Here is a 19,003-nt window from a genome sequence, read left to right as displayed (position 1 = left end):
ACCACCAAGACCAGTAGCCTTTATTGGGGGGTGACCCCCAACTGGGGGGTGTCCCCAGTTCCCCAAGGCCCCCCCCACCCCATAACCGCCATCTTGGGGGGGGGGTGTCACTCCTCCCCCTGCCACCAATGGTAGAGCTGGTCGGTGAGGATGCCGGTGTAGGTCATCACCACCGCCGACCCCGTCTCGTAGGCGCTCCTAAGGGAGACGTAGGGACCTTGGGGGTCACCCATGGGTGCCCACCCAACGTCATAGGGTGGGGGTGGGGCAGCCCCCTCCCCCTCCCCCCCCTCCCCTCCCCCCAACCTACCGGATCTTCTCCTGGGCCTTGGGGAGGCTGAGGCGTCCCAGGAGGCCACCGGCCACCGAGCCCGCCTGGCCCAGGTAGCCGGCGGCGACGTCGCGGAGGTGGGTGAGGGTGTTGGGGGGGTCGGGGTGCTGGGGGGGGGCGGTGGTGGTGGCGGTGGTGGCTGTGGAGGGGGAGGGGAGAGGGGTGAGATGGGGGGGGGGGGGTGCTGGGGTGGGGGGGTCTGGGTGGGATTGGGGTGCCATGGGTGGGGGTCCGGGTTCTGCGGGGGGGGGGGGTTGGGGGCAATGGGGGGGCGTCTGGGTGCTGGGGGGGGGGCATTGGGGGCAATGGGTGGGGGTCCGGGTGCTGGGGGGGGGTTTAGGGGTCTGGGTGGGATTGGGGTGCCATGGGTGGGGGTCTGGGGGCAACGGGTGGGGGTCTGGGTCCCATGGGTGGGGGTCTGGGAGCAATGGGGGGCGTCTGGGTGGTGGGGGTGGGGGCTGGGGGCAATGGGTGGGGGTCTGGGTCCCATGGGTGGGGGTCTGGGGGCAATGGGGGGGTCCGGGTGCTGGGGAGGGGGTTGGGGGGGTCTGGGTGGGATTGGGGTGCCATGGGTGGGGGTCTGGGAGCAATGGGGGGGCGTCTGGGTGCTGGGGGGGGGGGGTTGGGGGTCTGGGTGGGATTGGGGTGCCCTGGGTGGGGGTCTGGGGGCAATGGGTGGGGGTCTGGGTCCCATGGGTGGGGGTCTGGGGGCAATGGGGGGGTCCGGGTGCCGGGGGGGGCTGGGGGGGCTGGGGGGGATTGGGGTGCCATGGGTGGGGGTCCGGGTGCTGGGGGGGGGGGTTGGGGGCAATGGGGGGGATCTGGGTCCCATGGGTGGGGGTCTGGGAGCAATGGGGGGGTCTGGGTGCTGGGGGTGGGGGATGGGGGCAATGGGTGGCGGTCCGGGTGCCGGGGGGGGTCTGGGGGGGTCTGGGTGGGATTGGGGTGCCAAGGGTGGGGGTCTGGGGGCAGTGGGTGGGGGCCCGGGTGCTGGGGGGGGTTGGGGGCAATGGGGGGATCTGGGTCCCATGGGTGGGGGTCTGGGAGCAATGGGGGGGGTCTGGGTGCCGGGGGGGGTCTGGGGGGGGTCTGGGTGGGATTGGGGTGCCAAGGGTGGGGGTCTGGGGGCAGTGGGTGGGGGCCCGGGTGCTGGGGGGGTGGGGTTGGGGGCAATGGGTGGGGGTCCGGGTTCTGGGGGGGGGGGGGGTTGGGGTCTGGGTGGGATTGGGGTGCCATGGGTGGGGGTCTGGGGGCAATGGGTGGGGGTCTGGGTCCCATGGGTGGGGGTCTGGGGGCAATGGGGGGGGTCCGGGTGCTGGGGGGGGCGTCTGGGAGCAATGGGGGGCGTCTGGGTGCTGGGGGGGGGTGGGGGCAATGGGTGGGGGTCCGGGTGCCGGGGGGGGCTGGGGGGGCTGGGTGGGATTGGGGTGCCATGGGTGGGGGTCCGGGTGCTGGGGGGGGTTGGGGGCAATGGGGGGGTCTGGGTCCCATGGGTGGGGGTCTGGGGGCAATGGGGGGGGGGTCTGGGTTCTGGGGGGGGGGGGTCTGGGGGCAATGGGGGGGTGCGGGTGCCATGGGGGGGTGGGGGTGGGGGTCTCCCCCGAGCAGAGCACCAGCAGGAGCAGGAGCGCCGCCGCCATCGCTTTGGGGTGCGCCCGGGCCATGGCTCTGCCGGCACCCCCAAACTGAGGGGGGGGGGGGGACCCCGAAACCCCCTCCCCCACCTCCCCCACCCCTCCCCACCCCCTCCTTTCCCATCAACTTTGGGGTCCACCCCCCACCCAAGACCCCCCAAAACCCCCTCCCCCCGCTCCCACCCCCCTTTTCCCCCAGGTTTTGGGGTTCACCCCCACCCAGGACCCCCCACCCCCCCCTCCCCTACTGACACCCCTCCCCCACCCTTTCCCGTCCATTTGGGGGTTCACCCCCACTCAAGACCCCCCCCCTCGAGCCCCCCGATCTCCCATCCCCCCCCTTCCCCATCGATTTTGGGGTTCGCCCCACCCCCCCCCACCCCAGCACCCACCCGTGGTGGCGGCCGCTCCGTTCCCCTCCCCCACCCGGGGTCCCCCCCTTTATAGGGGGCGGGGAGGGGGGGGAGGGGCGGGGGGCCAAGCCCCGGGAAACAGGGCGGGGGGGGAGGCCGGGGGCGGGGGAGGGGGGGGGGGAGGGGGGAGGGGCGCAGCCTCTGCATGGGCAAAAGTGGGGTGCAGGGGGTCCCTATGGGGTGCAGGGAGCCCTTTTGGGGTGCAAGGGGCCCTTTTGGGGTGCCCTGAGCCCTTTTTGGGGTGCAGGGGGTCCCTATGGGGTGCAGGGAGCCCTTTTGGGGTGCAGGGGGTCCTATTGGGGTGCCCTGAGCCCTTTTGGGGTGCAGGGGGACCCTATGGGGTGCAGGGGGTCCCGTTGGGGTGCAGGGAGCCCTTTTGGGGTGCCCTGAGCTCTTTTGGGGTGCAGGGGCTCTTCTTGGGGTGCAGGGGGTCCCTATGGGGTGTAGGGGGTCCTTTTGGGGTGCAGAGGCTCTTATGGGGGTGCCGGGGGTCCTTTTGGGGTGCCCTGAGCCCTTTTGGGGTGCAGGGGGGTCCCTATGGGGTGCAGGGGCTCTTATGGGGGCGCTGGGGGTCCCACTGGGGTGCCCTGAGCTCATTTGGGGTGCAGGGGCTTTTATTGGGGTGTAGGGAGCCCTTTTCGGGGTGCCCTGAGCCCTTTTTGGGGGGCAGGGGGTCCCTATGGGGCGCAGGGGGCCCTTTTCGGGGTACCCAGAGCCCTTTTGGGGTGCAGGGGGTCCCTATGGGGTGCAGGGGCTCTTCTGGGGATGCAGGGAGCCCTTTTGGGGTGCCCTGAGCCCTTTTTGGGGGGCAGGGGGTCCCTATGGGGCGCAGGGGGCCCTTTTTGGGGTGCCCTGGGCCCTTTTTGGGGGGCAGGGGGTCCCATTGGGGAGCAGGGGGCCCTTTTCGGGGTGCCCTGAGCCCTTTTGGGGTGCAGGGGGTCCCTATGGGGCGCAGGGGCTCTTATGGGGGTGCAGGGGGTCCTATTGGGGTGCTCAGTGATGGTTATTGGGGTGCAGAGGGCCCTTTTTGGGGTGCCCTGAGCCCTTTTTGGGGTGCAGGGGGTCCCTATGGGGCGCAGGGGGCCCTTTTTGGGGTGCCCTGAGCCCTTTTTGGGGTGCAGGGGGTCCCTATGGGGTGCGGGGGTCCCTTTTCGGGGTGCCCTGAGCCCTTTTTGGGGTGCAGGGGGTCCCTATGGGGCGCAGGGGTCCCTTTTCGGGGTGCCCTGAGCCCTTTTGGGGTGCAGGGGGTCCCTATGGGGCGCAGGGGGCCCTTTTTGGGGTGGCCTGAGCTCTTTTGGGGTGCAGGGGCTCTTCTTGGGGTGCAGGGGGTCCCGTTGGGGTGCAGGGAGCCCTTTTGGGGTGTAGGGGGTCCTTTTGGGGTGCAGGGGCTCTTATGGGGTGCAGGGGGTCCCATTGGGGTGCTCAGTGCTGGTTATTGGGGTGCAGGGGGTCCTTTTGGGGTGCAGGGGGTCCCCATGGAGTGGAGATGGTCCCTATGGGGTGCAGGGGGTCCCGATGGGGTGCGGGGGCTCTTATGGGGGTGCAGGGGTCCTATTGGGGTGCCCTGAACCCTTTTTGGGGGGCAGGGGGTCCCATTGGAGCGCAGAGGGCCCTTTTCGGGGTGCCCTGAGCCCTTTTTGGGGTGCAGGGGGTCCCTATGGGGCGCAGGGGCTCTTATGGGGGTGCAGGGAGCCCTTTTGGGGTGCCCTGAGCCCTTTTTGGGGTGCAGGGGGTCCCTCTGGGGCGCAGGGGCTCTTATGGGGGTGCAGGGAGCCCTTTTGGGGTGCAGGGGCTCTTATGGGGGTGCAGGGGGTCCTATTGGGGTGCTCAGTGACGGTTATTGGGGTGCAGAGGGCCCTTTTTGGGGTGCCCTGAGCCCTTTTTGGGGTGCAGGGGGTCCCTATGGGGTGCAGGGGCTCTTCTGGGGATGCAGGGAGCCCTTTTGGGGTGCCCTGAGCCCTTTTGGGGTGCAGGGGGTCCCTATGGGGCGCAGGGGGCCCTTTTCGGGGTACCCAGAGCCCTTTTGGGGTGCAGGGGGTCCCTATGGGGTGCAGGGGCTCTTCTGGGGATGCTGGGAGCCCTTTCGGGGTGCCCTGAGCCCTTTTTGGGGTGCAGGGGGTCCCTATGGGGCGCAGGGGGCCCTTTTGGGGTGCAGGGGCTCTTATGGGGGTGCAGGGGGTCCTATTGGGGTGCTCAGTGACGGTTATTGGGGCGCAGGGGGCCCTTTTTGGGGTGCCCTGAGCCCTTTTTGGGGTGCAGGGGGTCCCTATGGGGCGCAGGGGGCCCTTTTTGGGGTGCCCTGAGCTCTTTTGGGGTGCAGGGGCTCTTATTGGGGTGCAGGGGGTCCCTATGGGGTGCAGGGGGTCCTTTTGGGGTGCAGGGGCTCTTAAAGAGGTGCCGGAGGCCCTTTTGGGGTGCCCTGAGCCCTTTTGGGGTGCAGGGGGGTCCCTATGGAGTGGAGAGGGTCCCTATGGGGTGCAGGGGGTCCCATTGGGGTGCTCAGTGCTGGTTATTGGGGTGCAGGGGGTCCTTTTGGGGTGCAGGGGGTCCCCATGGAGTGGAGATGGTCCCTATGGGGTGCAGGGGGTCCCGATGGGGTGCGGGGGCTCTTATGGGGGTGCAGGGGTCCTATTGGGGTGCCCTGAACCCTTTTGGGGTGCAGGGGGTCCCATTGGGGCGCAGGGGCCCTTTTCGGGGTGCCCGGAGCCCTTTTTGGGGGGCAGGGGGTCCCTATGGGGCGCAGGGGGCCCTTTTTGGGGTGCCCTGAGCCCTTTTGGGGTGCAGGGGCTCTTATGGGGGTGCAGGGGGTCCTATTGGGGTGCTCAGTGATGGTTATTGGGGTGCAGAGGGCCCTTTTTGGGGTGCCCTGAGCCCTTTTTGGGGTGCAGGGGGTCCCTATGGGGCGCAGGGGGCCCTTTTTGGGGTGCCCTGAGCCCTTTTTGGGGTGCAGGGGGTCCCTATGGGGTGCGGGGGCTCTTATGGGGGTGCAGGGAGCCCTTTTGGGGTGCCCTGAGCCCTTTTTGGGGGGCAGGGGGTCCCTATGGGGCGCAGGGGTCCCTTTTCGGGGTGCCCTGAGCCCTTTTGGGGTGCAGGGGGTCCCTATGGGGCGCAGGGGGCCCTTTTTGGGGTGCCCTGAGCTCTTTTGGGGTGCAGGGGCTCTTCTTGGGGTGCAGGGGGTCCCGTTGGGGTGCAGGGAGCCCTTTTGGGGTGTAGGGGGTCCTTTTGGGGTGCAGGGGCTCTTATGGGGGTGCAGGGGGTCCCATTGGGGTGCTCAGTGCTGGTTATTGGGGTGCAGGGGGTCCTTTTGGGGTGCAGGGGGTCCCCATGGAGTGGAGATGGTGCCTATGGGGTGCAGGGGGTCCCGATGGGGTGCGGGGGCTCTTATGGGGTGCAGGGAGCCCTTTTGGGGTGCCCTGAGCCCTTTTTGGGGTGCAGGGGGTCCCTATGGGGCGCAGGGGGCCCTTTTTGGGGTGCCCTGAGCCCTTTTGGGGTGCAGGGGGTCCCTATGGGGCGCAGGGGTCCCTTTTCGCGGTGCCCTGAGCCCTTTTGGGGTGCAGGGGGTCCCTATGGGGTGCAGGGGCTCTTATGGGGGTGCAGGGGGCCCTTTTTGGGGTGCCCTGAGCCCTTTTTGGGGTGCAGCAGGGTGCCCCCCCCCCCCAACCCCCGCAGCCGCAGCAGACCCCGAGCCAGGAGCCTCCCATCTCTATTTATTGGGGCGCAGGGGGGGTGGGGGGGCGACGACCCCCCCCCCCCCCTCCTCCCCAGCCCTTTTGGGGCGCCCACCCCCATTTCATGCGCCGCCCCACCCCCCACCCCCCAACCCATCCCCACCGCTCAACCAGAGGGGGGGGGGGAGGGGGGGGGGGGGGCGCGCACACAACCCCAGCACCCAGCACCCCACCCTCAATCCTCCACCTCTTGGGGTCCCCAAGGGTCCCCCCAACTCCGGCGGAGGGCGGCCGCCCTCTCCCCCAAAGCGTGGCCGTAGGCGTCCCACCGCTTCTTCAGCTCCTCCCCGTCGCGGTGCAGCCGCTTGCGCAGCTTGCGGCCGTAGGTGGCCCCCCGATTTTTCACCTCCCCCCACCCCAGCTCCAGGGCCGCCCGCGCCTCCGCCCCGTATTCCGCCGCTCGCTCCCAGGCCTCCGCCGCCTCCGCCCGCAGGCCGGCGCCCAGGCCGCTCGCTTGGCTCCTCAGCTCCGTCACCAGCGACCTGCGGGGAGGAGGTGGCGGCCGCCGAGTCACCACGGGGGCCACCGAGTCACCACGGGGGCCACCGAGTCCCTATGGATGGCTTCGAGTCCCTATGGGGGCCACCGAGTCACTACGGGGGCTACCGAGTCATCACGGGGGCCACCGAGTCCCTATGGATGGCTTCGAGTCCCTATGGGGGCCACCGAGTCACTACGGGGGCTACCGAGTCACCACGGGGGCCACCGAGTCCCTATGGATTGCTTAGAGTCCCTATGGGGGCCAACAAGTCACCACGGGGGCCACCGAGTCACCACGGGGGCCACCGAGTCCCTATGGATGGTTTCGAGTCCCTATGGGGGCCACCGAGTCACCACGGGGGCCACCGAGTCCCTATGGATTGATGAGTCCCTATGGGGGCCACCGAGTCACCACGGGGGCTACCAAGTCCCCACAGGGGCCACCAAGTCACCACGGGGGCCACTGAGTCCCTATGGATTGCTTAGAGTCCCTGTGGGGGCCACCAAGTCACCACAGGGGCCACTGAGGCCCTATGGATTGATGAGTCTCCACAGGGGCCACCAAGTCACCACAGGGGCCACCGAGTCACCACAGGGGCCACTGAGTCCCTATGGATTGCTTAGAGTCCCTATGGGGGCCACCGAGTCACCACGGGGGCCACCGAGTCCCTATGGATGGCTTCGAGTCCCTATGGGGGCCACCGAGTCACTACGGGGGCTACCGAGTCATCACGGGGGCCACCGAGTCCCTATGGATGGCTTCGAGTCCCTATGGGGGCCACCGAGTCACTACGGGGGCTACCGAGTCATCACGGGGGCCACCGAGTCCCTATGGATGGCTTCGAGTCCCTATGGGGGCCACCGAGTCACTACGGGGGCTACCGAGTCATCACGGGGGCCACCGAGTCCCTATGGATGGCTTCGAGTCCCTATGGGGGCCACCGAGTCACTACGGGGGCTACCGAGTCATCACGGGGGCCACCGAGTCCATATGGATGGCTTCGAGTCCCTATGGGGGCCACCGAGTCACTACAGGGGCTACCGAGTCATCACGGGGGCCACCGAGTCCCTATGGATTGCTTAGAGTCCCTATGGGGGCCAACAAGTCACCACAGGGGCCACCGAGTCACCACAGGGGCCACCGAGTCCCTATGGATTGCTTAGAGTCCCTGTGGGGGCCAACAAGTCACCATGGGGGCCACCGAGTCACCACGGGGGCCACCAAGTCCCTATGGATGGTTTCGAGTCCCTATGGGGGCCACCGAGTCACCACGGGGGCCACCGAGTCCCTATGGATTGATGAGTCCCTATGGGGGCCACCGAGTCACCACGGGGGCTACCAAGTCCCCACAGGGGCCACCAAGTCACCACGGGGGCCACTGAGTCCCTATGGATTGCTTAGAGTCCCTGTGGGGGCCACCAAGTCACCACAGGGGCCACTGAGGCCCTATGGATTGATGAGTCTCCACAGGGGCCACCAAGTCACCACAGGGGCCACCGAGTCACCACAGGGGCCACTGAGTCCCTATGGATTGCTTAGAGTCCCTATGGGGGCCACCGAGTCACCACGGGGGCCACCGAGTCCCTATGGATGGCTTCGAGTCCCTATGGGGGCCACCGAGTCACTACGGGGGCTACCGAGTCATCACGGGGGCCACCGAGTCCCTATGGATGGCTTCGAGTCCCTATGGGGGCCACCGAGTCACTACGGGGGCTACCGAGTCATCACGGGGGCCACCGAGTCCCTATGGATGGCTTCGAGTCCCTATGGGGGCCACCGAGTCACTACGGGGGCTACCGAGTCATCACGGGGGCCACCGAGTCCCTATGGATGGCTTCGAGTCCCTATGGGGGCCACCGAGTCACTACGGGGGCTACCGAGTCATCACGGGGGCCACCGAGTCCATATGGATGGCTTCGAGTCCCTATGGGGGCCACCGAGTCACTACAGGGGCTACCGAGTCATCACGGGGGCCACCGAGTCCCTATGGATTGCTTAGAGTCCCTATGGGGGCCAACAAGTCACCACAGGGGCCACCGAGTCACCACAGGGGCCACCGAGTCCCTATGGATTGCTTAGAGTCCCTATGGGGGCCAACAAGTCACCATGGGGGCCACCGAGTCACCACGGGGGCCACCGAGTCCCTATGGATGGTTTCGAGTCCCTATGGGGGCCACCGAGTCACCACGGGGGCCACCGAGTCCCTATGGATTGATGAGTCCCTATGGGGGCCACCGAGTCACCACGGGGGCTACCAAGTCCCCACAGGGGCCACCAAGTCACCACGGGGGCCACTGAGTCCCTATGGATTGCTTAGAGTCCCTGTGGGGGCCACCAAGTCACCACAGGGGCCACTGAGGCCCTATGGATTGATGAGTCTCCACAGGGGCCACCAAGTCACCACAGGGGCCACCGAGTCACCACAGGGGCCACTGAGTCCCTATGGATTGCTTAGAGTCCCTATGGGGGCCACCGAGTCACCACGGGGGCCACCGAGTCCCTATGGATGGCTTCGAGTCCCTATGGGGGCCACCGAGTCACTACGGGGGCTACCGAGTCATCACGGGGGCCACCGAGTCCCTATGGATGGCTTCGAGTCCCTATGGGGGCCACCGAGTCACTACGGGGGCTACCGAGTCATCACGGGGGCCACCGAGTCCCTATGGATGGCTTCGAGTCCCTATGGGGGCCACCGAGTCACTACGGGGGCTACCGAGTCATCACGGGGGCCACCGAGTCCCTATGGATGGCTTCGAGTCCCTATGGGGGCCACCGAGTCACTACGGGGGCTACCGAGTCATCACGGGGGCCACCGAGTCCATATGGATGGCTTCGAGTCCCTATGGGGGCCACCGAGTCACTACAGGGGCTACCGAGTCATCACGGGGGCCACCGAGTCCCTATGGATTGCTTAGAGTCCCTATGGGGGCCAACAAGTCACCACAGGGGCCACCGAGTCACCACAGGGGCCACCGAGTCCCTATGGATTGCTTAGAGTCCCTATGGGGGCCAACAAGTCACCATGGGGGCCACCGAGTCACCACGGGGGCCACCGAGTCCCTATGGATGGTTTCGAGTCCCTATGGGGGCCACCGAGTCACCACGGGGGCCACCGAGTCCCTATGGATTGATGAGTCCCTATGGGGGCCACCGAGTCACCACGGGGGCTACCAAGTCCCCACAGGGGCCACCAAGTCACCACGGGGGCCACTGAGTCCCTATGGATTGCTTAGAGTCCCTGTGGGGGCCACCAAGTCACCACAGGGGCCACTGAGGCCCTATGGATTGATGAGTCTCCACAGGGGCCACCAAGTCACCACAGGGGCCACCGAGTCACCACAGGGGCCACTGAGTCCCTATGGATTGCTTAGAGTCCCTATGGGGGCCACCGAGTCACCACGGGGGCCACCGAGTCCCTATGGATGGCTTCGAGTCCCTATGGGGGCCACCGAGTCACTACGGGGGCTACCGAGTCATCACGGGGGCCACCGAGTCCCTATGGATGGCTTCGAGTCCCTATGGGGGCCACCGAGTCACTACGGGGGCTACCGAGTCATCACGGGGGCCACCGAGTCCCTATGGATGGCTTCGAGTCCCTATGGGGGCCACCGAGTCACTACGGGGGCTACCGAGTCATCACGGGGGCCACCGAGTCCCTATGGATGGCTTCGAGTCCCTATGGGGGCCACCGAGTCACTACGGGGGCTACCGAGTCATCACGGGGGCCACCGAGTCCATATGGATGGCTTCGAGTCCCTATGGGGGCCACCGAGTCACTACAGGGGCTACCGAGTCATCACGGGGGCCACCGAGTCCCTATGGATTGCTTAGAGTCCCTATGGGGGCCAACAAGTCACCACAGGGGCCACCGAGTCACCACAGGGGCCACCGAGTCCCTATGGATTGCTTAGAGTCCCTATGGGGGCCAACAAGTCACCATGGGGGCCACCGAGTCACCACGGGGGCCACCGAGTCCCTATGGATGGTTTCGAGTCCCTATGGGGGCCACCGAGTCACCACGGGGGCCACCGAGTCCCTATGGATTGATGAGTCCCTATGGGGGCCACCGAGTCACCACGGGGGCTACCAAGTCCCCACAGGGGCCACCAAGTCACCACGGGGGCCACTGAGTCCCTATGGATTGCTTAGAGTCCCTGTGGGGGCCACCGAGTCACCACAGGGGCCACTGAGTCCCTATGGATTGCTTAGAGTCCCTATGGGGGCCACCGAGTCACCACGGGGGCCACCGAGTCCCTATGGATGGCTTCGAGTCCCTATGGGGGCCACCGAGTCACTACGGGGGCTACCGAGTCATCACGGGGGCCACCGAGTCCCTATGGATGGCTTCGAGTCCCTATGGGGGCCACCGAGTCACTACGGGGGCTACCGAGTCATCACGGGGGCCACCGAGTCCCTATGGATGGCTTCGAGTCCCTATGGGGGCCACCGAGTCACTACGGGGGCTACCGAGTCATCACGGGGGCCACCGAGTCCCTATGGATGGCTTCGAGTCCCTATGGGGGCCACCGAGTCACTACGGGGGCTACCGAGTCATCACGGGGGCCACCGAGTCCATATGGATGGCTTCGAGTCCCTATGGGGGCCACCGAGTCACTACAGGGGCTACCGAGTCATCACGGGGGCCACCGAGTCCCTATGGATTGCTTAGAGTCCCTATGGGGGCCAACAAGTCACCACAGGGGCCACCGAGTCACCACAGGGGCCACCGAGTCCCTATGGATTGCTTAGAGTCCCTATGGGGGCCAACAAGTCACCATGGGGGCCACCGAGTCACCACGGGGGCCACCGAGTCCCTATGGATGGTTTCGAGTCCCTATGGGGGCCACCGAGTCACCACGGGGGTCACTGAGGCCCTATGGATTGCTTAGAGTCCCTATGGGGGCCACCGAGTCACCACGGGGGCTACCGAGTCCCCACAGGGGCCACCAAGTCACCACGGGGGCCACTGAGTCCCTATGGATTGCTTAGAGTCCCTGTGGGGGCCACCAAGTCACCACAGGGGCCACTGAGGCCCTATGGATTGATGAGTCTCCACAGGGGCCACCAAGTCACCACAGGGGCCACCGAGTCACCACAGGGGCCACTGAGTCCCTATGGATTGCTTAGAGTCCCTATGGGGGCCACCGAGTCACCACGGGGGCCACCGAGTCCCTATGGATGGCTTCGAGTCCCTATGGGGGCCACCGAGTCACTACGGGGGCTACCGAGTCATCACGGGGGCCACCGAGTCCCTATGGATGGCTTCGAGTCCCTATGGGGGCCACCGAGTCACTACGGGGGCTACCGAGTCATCACGGGGGCCACCGAGTCCCTATGGATGGCTTCGAGTCCCTATGGGGGCCACCGAGTCACTACGGGGGCTACCGAGTCATCACGGGGGCCACCGAGTCCCTATGGATGGCTTCGAGTCCCTATGGGGGCCACCGAGTCACTACGGGGGCTACCGAGTCATCACGGGGGCCACCGAGTCCATATGGATGGCTTCGAGTCCCTATGGGGGCCACCGAGTCACTACAGGGGCTACCGAGTCATCACGGGGGCCACCGAGTCCCTATGGATTGCTTAGAGTCCCTATGGGGGCCACCAAGTCACTACAGGGGCCACCGAGTCACCACGGGGGCCACCGAGTCCCTATGGATGGCTTAGAGTCCCTATGGGGGCCAACAAGTCACCACGGGAGCCACTGAGTCACCACGGGGGCCACCGAGTCATCACGGGGGTCACTGAGTCCCTATGGATTGATGAGTCCCTATGGGGGCCACCGAGTCACCACGGGGGCCACCGAGTCCCTATGGATTGATGAGTCCCTATGGGGGCCACCGAGTCACCACGGGGGCTACCAAGTCCCCACAGGGGCCACCAAGTCACCACGGGGGCCACTGAGTCCCTATGGATTGCTTAGAGTCCCTGTGGGGGCCACCAAGTCACCACAGGGGCCACTGAGGCCCTATGGATTGATGAGTCTCCACAGGGGCCACCAAGTCACCACAGGGGCCACCGAGTCACCACAGGGGCCACTGAGTCCCTATGGATTGCTTAGAGTCCCTATGGGGGCCACCGAGTCACCACGGGGGCCACCGAGTCCCTATGGATGGCTTCGAGTCCCTATGGGGGCCACCGAGTCACTACGGGGGCTACCGAGTCATCACGGGGGCCACCGAGTCCCTATGGATGGCTTCGAGTCCCTATGGGGGTCACCGAGTCACCACGGGGGCTACCGAGTCCCCACAGGGGCCACCAAGTCACCACGGGGGCCACTGAGTCCCTATGGATTGCTTAGAGTCCCTGTGGGGGCCACCGAGTCACCACGGGGGCCACCGAGTCCCTATGGATTGCTTAGAGTCCCTATGGGGGCCACCGAGTCCCGATGGGGTCCCTATGGGGTCCATGATGTCATGGTGCCAACCGCCCCCCCCCCCCCAGTGTTGGGGTGCCGGGGGCCCCCCTCAAATTTTAGGGTGCCAACCCCAACTCCCTCCCCCACCCCCTCCCCATTTTGAGGGGTGCCGCCCCCTCCCCCCGCTTTGGGGCCCCACCCACGCCCCTCCCCCCAAATTTCGGGGTTCCCCCCAGATTTCAGGGTTTCCCCCAGATTTGGGGGTCCCCCCCCAGATTTCGGGGTTCCCCCCAGATTTCGGGGTTTCCCCCCAGATTTGGGGTCCCCCCCCAAGATTTCGGGGTGCCCCCCCCAATTTCGGGGTGCCCCCCCGATTTTGCGTTTCCCGCCCCCCAATTTGGGTTTCCCCCCAGATTTGGGGGTTCCCCCCAAATTTCGGGGTTCCCCCCAGATTTCGGGGTTTCCCCCCCCAGATTTGGGGTCCGCCCCCCCCCCCAAGATTTCGGGGTGCCCCCCCCCCCCCCCCCGATTTCGGGGTGCCCCCCCCCCCTCACCTCAGCTTCTGGAGGAGGGGGACCCTGCGCAGGCGCGCGGTCGCGTTCGCCGCCGCCCCCTCCAGCGCCCCCAGGACCCCCAAATCCGGAGGGGGGCGGGGCCGGGGGTGGGGGTGGGCTCGGGGGGAGGGCTCAGCCCCGCAGCCTGCAGGAATTTGGGGGGGGGGGGGGGTGTGTTTATTTGGGGTGCCCCCCCCCCCCCCACCCCAGCACCCCCAAATCCCCTTTGTCGCTTTTGGGGTGCCCCCCCACCCCCCAGCCCCTCAACCCCCCTCCCCATTTTGGGGGGCCCCCCAAATCCCCCACCCCATTTTGGGGTGCCCCCCCCCCCAGCCCCTCAACCCCCCTCCCCATTTTGGGGGCCCCCCCAAATCCCCCACCCCATTTTGGGGTGCCCCCCCCCCCCAGCCCCTCAACCCCCCCTCCCCATTTTGGGGTCCCCCCCCCCCCCCCCAAATCCCCCGCCCTCCCTTTTGGGGTGCCCCCCCCCCCCCCATTTGGGGTGCCCCCCCAAATCCCCCTCCCCATTTTGGGGTCCCCCCCAGCCCCCCCAAAATCCCCCTCCCTCCATTTTGGGGTGCCCCCCCCAAATCCCCCTCCCCCAATTTGTGGGTGCCCCCCCAGCACCCCAACCCCCCCTCCCTCCACCATTTTGGGGTGCCCCCCCCAGCACCCCCAAATTCCCCCCTCCCCCATGCACAGCACCATGGGGGGGGGTGTCCCAAAAGGGGGGGAGGGGGGCACCCTTGGGGGTCACTTTGGGGTCCTGGGGGGGGGGGGGGTGACACTGGGGGGGGGGGGGGTCACCCTTGGGGGTCACTTTGGGGTCCTGGGGGGGTGACACTGGGGGGTGGGGTGACACTGGGGGGGGTCCCAAGGGGGGGGGGCACCCTTGGGGGTCACTTTGGGGTCGTGGGGGGTGGCACTTGGGGGGGGGGGGGGACACTTGGGGGGGGGGGTCTCCCGGGGGGGGGGGGGGAGGGGCTGTCACTCACCCGCCAGCAGCGTCACTGCCACCAGCACGACCCAGAGCTTCATGGTGGCACCTGGGGGGGGGGGGGGGACGACACGGGGAGGGGGGGGTTGAAGGGTCCCCAGTGTCCCCAGATTGTCCCCAAAACGGCCCCAATGTCCCCAACGTCCTCCCCTGTCCCAAATCTGGCCCCAATGGCCCCAAATTGTCCCCAAAACGGCCCCAATGTCCCCAACCTGGCCCCAGTGGCCCCAACTTGTCCCCAGTGTCCCCAACTTGTCCCCAACCTCCTCCCCTGTCCCAAATCTGGCCCCAATGACCCCAAAATGGCCCCAAAATGGCCCCAATGTCCCCAAATTGTCCCCAACCTGTCCCCAATGTCCCCAACCTGCTCCTCTGTCCTCAATCTGGCCCCGAATTGTCCCCAAAATGGCCCCAAAATGGCCCCAATGTCCCCAAATTGTCCCCAACCTCCTCCCCTGTCCCAAATCTGGCCCCAATGGCCCCAAATTGCCCCCAAAATGGCCCCAACCTGTCCCCAGTGTCCCCAAAATGGCCCCAACTTGTCCCCAATGGCCCCAAAACGGCCCCAATGTCCCCAACCTGTCCCCAGTGTCCCCAAAATGGCCCCCATGGCCCCAAATTGTCCCCAACCTGTCCCCAATGTCCCCAACCTGCTCCTCTGTCCCCAATCTGGCCCCGAATTGTCCCCAAAATGGCCCCAATGGCCCCAACCTGTCCCCAGTGTCCCCAACTTGTCCCCAACCTCCTCCCCTGTCCCAAATCTGGCCCCAATGACCCCAAAATGGCCCCAAAATGGCCCCAATGTCCCCATCCTGTCCCCCTTGTCCCCAACTTGTCCCCAATGTCCCCACCCCTGTCCCCAATGTCCCCAACCCGCCCCCTTGTCCCCAAACTCTCCCCATTGTCCCCAACCTGTCCCCTGTCCCCAAATTGTCCCCAATGTCCCCAAAGGGTCCCCTTGTCCCAAATCTGTCCCCAAATGTCCCCAACGTGCCCTCTTGTCCCCAAGTTTTGCCCCATCCTGTCGCCAATGTCCCCAAAGTGTCCCCAATCTGTCCCCAACCTGCCTCCCCACCCCACCCCTGTCCCCCAATCTGTCCCCCTTGTCCCCAAAGTGTCCCCAATCTGTCCCTAAATGTCCCCAATCTGTCCCTTTGTCCCAAAACTGTCCCCCTTGTCCCCAAAGTGCCCCAAATATCCCCAATCTGTCCCCCTTGTCCCCACTGTCCCCAACCTGCCCCCCACCCCGTCCCCAATGTCCCCAAAGTGTCCCCAAAGTGTCCCCCTTGTCCCCACCCGTCCCCCTTGTCCCCAAATGTCCCCAATCTGTCCCCCTTGTCCCCAACCTGCCCACCACCCCTCTCCCCCTTGTCCCCAAATTGTCCCCAATGTCCCCAAAGTGTCCCAAACGTCCCCAACCTGTCCCCAAATGTCCCCAACCTGCCCCCACCCCGTCCCCCTTGTCCCCAAAGTGTCCCAAACGTCCCCAACCTGCCCCCAAGTGTCCCCAACCTGCCCCCACCCCCCTCCCCCTTGTCCCCAATGTCCCCAAAGTGTCCCCAACGTCCCCAACCTGCCCCCACCCGTCCCCCTTGTCCCCAAATTGTCCCCAAAGTGTCCCCAACCTGCCCGCCACCCCTCTCCCCCTTGTCCCCAAATTGTCCCCAATGTCCCCAAAGTGTCCCCAACGTCCCCAACCTGTCCCCAACCTGCCCCCACCCCGTCCCCCTTGTCCCCAAATTGTCCCCAATGTCCCCAAAGTGTCCCCAACGTCCCCAACCTGTCCCCAAATGTCCCCAACCTGCCCCCACCCCTCTCCCCCTTGTCCCCAAATTGTCCCCAATGTCCCCAAAGTGTCCCCAACCTGCCCCCACCCGTCCCCCTTGTCCCCAGATTGTCCCCAAAGTGTCCCCAACCTGCCCCAAATGTCCCCAACCTGCCCCCCACCCCTCTCCCCCTTGTCCCCAAAGTGTCCCAAATGTCCCCAACCTGCCCCCACCCCTCTCCCCCTTGTCCCCAGATTGTCCCCAATGTCCCCAAAGTGTCCCCAACCTGCCCCCACCCGTCCCCCTTGTCCCCAAATTGTCCCCAAAGTGTCCCCAACCTGCCCCAAATGTCCCCAACCTGCCCCCCACCCCTCTCCCCCTTGTCCCCAAAGTGTCCCCAACGTCCCCAATCTGTCCCCAAGCTGCCCCCCAGCCCCCCCCCCCCCCGTCCCCAATGTCCGCAATGCCCCCCCCACCCCCCGTCCCTGTCACCTGTGGGGCGCGTGGGGTCCCTCCGACTCCGCAGCCGCCCCGGGGGGGGGCCCCTTAAATACCCCCCCCCCGTCGGGGGGGGGGGCGGGGCGGGGCCGGGCAAAGGTCACCCCACCCCCCTCCACCCCCCACCCCTCCCCCCACCCCTCCCGCAAGCTTTAGGGGGGGGGGCACCCCAAACCCCCCCCCCCCCCCCTCAGTTCCACAGCAGCACCCCAAAATGGGGGGAGGGGGGGGGGGGGATGGGGGGATGGGGGGGGGGGGTCCCCAAAAGTGACGTGTGGTGCCCCACCCCCACCCCCCGGGCACGGCCCACGCTGGACTTGGCCCCCGTGGCCGTGGAACCCCGACGTGGCGGGGGTGGGGGGGGGCAAGGTCCAAGGGGGGGGGGGAGGGGAGGGGCTATCCCCGGGGGGGGGGGGGGAAGGGAGGAGCACCCCGAAAGTGGGGTCGAGCCCCCCCCCCGAAATTGGGGGGGGGGGGCTTGGAATGGGGGGGTGAACCCCCAAAACGGGGGGGGGAATCTCCAAAACGGGGGGGGGGAAATCCCCAAAGTGGGGGAGGGGAACCCCCAAACGGGGCCGATCCCCGAAATACGGGGGGTGACCCCCCCCCAAAATGGGGCTGAACCCCCCCAAACCGTCTTTGCGGGGGGGGAGGGGGGGCTGAACCCCAAAATATGGCTGGGACCCCCCCAAAATCGTCTTTGGGGGGGGTCAAACCCCCAAATTGGTGCTGAACCCCACTCGCCCCCCCCCGCCTTGGGGCCCCCCCAAATATTGGGGCGTGGCCATTTTGGGAGGAGCCCCCCCCCCCAATTTTGGGGGGACCCCGGCTTTTTTTGGGGGGTACAGCGGCCTCCCCCTCCCCATCGGGGCCCCCAAAACCCATCGCCCCCCCCCCCGAACAACTTGGGACCCCCCCCCAAACATTGGGGTTCACCCCCCCTCAACACCACGGGCCCCCCCCTTTTTTTTTGGGGGTGCCCCACGTTTTTTTTGGGGGGAGACGGAATGTGGGGCGCAATGGAGGGGGTACCCCAAATTTTGGGGGTGCCCCCCCCTCAGGAAAATGATGACACCCCCCCCCCAAAAAAAGAGGCCATTTGCTTTAGTGGGAGCATGTGGGGCCCCGTGCCGGGGGGGGGGGGGGGGGCTGGGGGGGCCCCCCAAAATTTTTGGGGGGGGGTCAGGGCTCCTCGGTACTTTTGGGACCCCCCCCTGCACCCCAAAATTGAGCCAGTCTCTGTCTGGGGGGGGTCCTCCGGGGGGGGGATTTGGGGGGCTCCCCCTTCCCCTGGGGGGGGTCCAAAGAGGGGGGGGACCCCCCCAAAAGTGGCCTTTGGGGGAGCCCCCGCCATGGGGGGGGGGGGGGGCGGGGACATGGTGGCCGCCGGCAGCTGTGGGGTGTTGGGCGAGGAGGAGGAGGAGGAGGAAGATGGAGGGGGGGAGGAGGAAGAGGAGGAGGAGGAAGATGAAGGTGAGGAGGAGGAAGATGAAGGGGAGGCAGAAGAAAGGAGGAAGATGAAGGGGAGGAGGAGGAAGATGAAGGGGAGGCAGAAGAAAGGAGGAAGATGAAGGTGAGGAGGAGGAAGATGAAGGGGAGGCAGAAGAAAGGAGGAAGATGAAGGGGAGGCAGAAAGGAGGAAGATGAAAGGGAGGAGGAGGAAGATGAAGGGGAGGCAGAAGAAAGGAGGAAGATGAAGGGGAGGCAGAAGAAAGGAGGAAGATGAAGGGGAGGAGGAGGAAGATGAAGGAGGGGAGGAGGGAGGGGAGGAGGAAGAAAGGAGGAAGCGGAAGGGGAGGAAGATGAAGGGAAGGAAGATGAAGAGGAGGGGAGGATCAAGGGGAGGAGGGGGAGGATGAAGGGGAGGAGGAGGAAGAGGGTGAAGGGGAGGAGGAAGATGAAGAAGGGAATGGAGGTGAGGAGGAGGAAGGTGAGGAGGAAGATGAAGGGGAGGAAGATGAAGGGGAGGAGGATGAGGGAGGTGAGAGTGAGGAGGAAGATGAAGGGGAGGAGGATGAAGAAGGGAATGGAGGTGAGGAGGATGAAGGTGAGGAGAACAGAAGATGAAGATGAGGAGGAAGATGGTGGGGAGGAGGAGGAAGAGGAGAACGGTGGTGAGGAGGATGAAGGTGAGAACAGAAGACGATGAGGAAGATGGTGGGGAGGAGGATGAAGATGGAGAACGGCCATGAGGAGGATGAAGGTGAGAACAGAAGACGAAGATGAGGAAGAAGATGGTGGGG

The 19,003-nt window shown here is 66.5% G+C and overlaps 2 protein-coding genes across 2 annotated transcripts; both read right to left on the bottom strand.

The window, feature by feature from the left end:
• APOC2 (apolipoprotein C2) lies at nt 1-552 on the bottom strand. The gene is made up of 2 exons (XM_087778529.1): nt 311-552; nt 1-198 (listed from the first exon to the last, which is right to left on the bottom strand). The coding sequence occupies exons 1-2, from the start codon at nt 550-552 to the stop codon at nt 108-110; spliced, it is 333 nt and encodes a 110-aa protein (XP_087634655.1). The 3' UTR covers nt 1-107.
• Nucleotides 553-6,266: 5,714 nt separating this feature from the next.
• LOC148052772 (uncharacterized) lies at nt 6,267-16,808 on the bottom strand. Its single transcript, XM_087778505.1, has 4 exons — nt 16,755-16,808; nt 14,495-14,545; nt 13,500-13,644; nt 6,267-6,588 (listed from the first exon to the last, which is right to left on the bottom strand). The coding sequence occupies exons 2-4, from the start codon at nt 14,535-14,537 to the stop codon at nt 6,282-6,284; spliced, it is 495 nt and encodes a 164-aa protein (XP_087634631.1). The 5' UTR covers nt 14,538-14,545; nt 16,755-16,808; the 3' UTR covers nt 6,267-6,281.
• Between the last annotated feature and the right edge of the window lie 2,195 nt (nt 16,809-19,003).

This window comes from Nipponia nippon, unplaced genomic scaffold (assembly GCF_047370975.1).
Source record: "Nipponia nippon isolate SJK-2023a ecotype South Korea unplaced genomic scaffold, ASM4737097v1 scaffold_44, whole genome shotgun sequence".
Classification (NCBI taxonomy): Eukaryota; Metazoa; Chordata; class Aves; order Pelecaniformes; family Threskiornithidae; genus Nipponia; species Nipponia nippon.
Note: the sequence above shows the minus strand (reverse complement) of the source record. Positions and strands in the feature narration are given on the sequence as shown.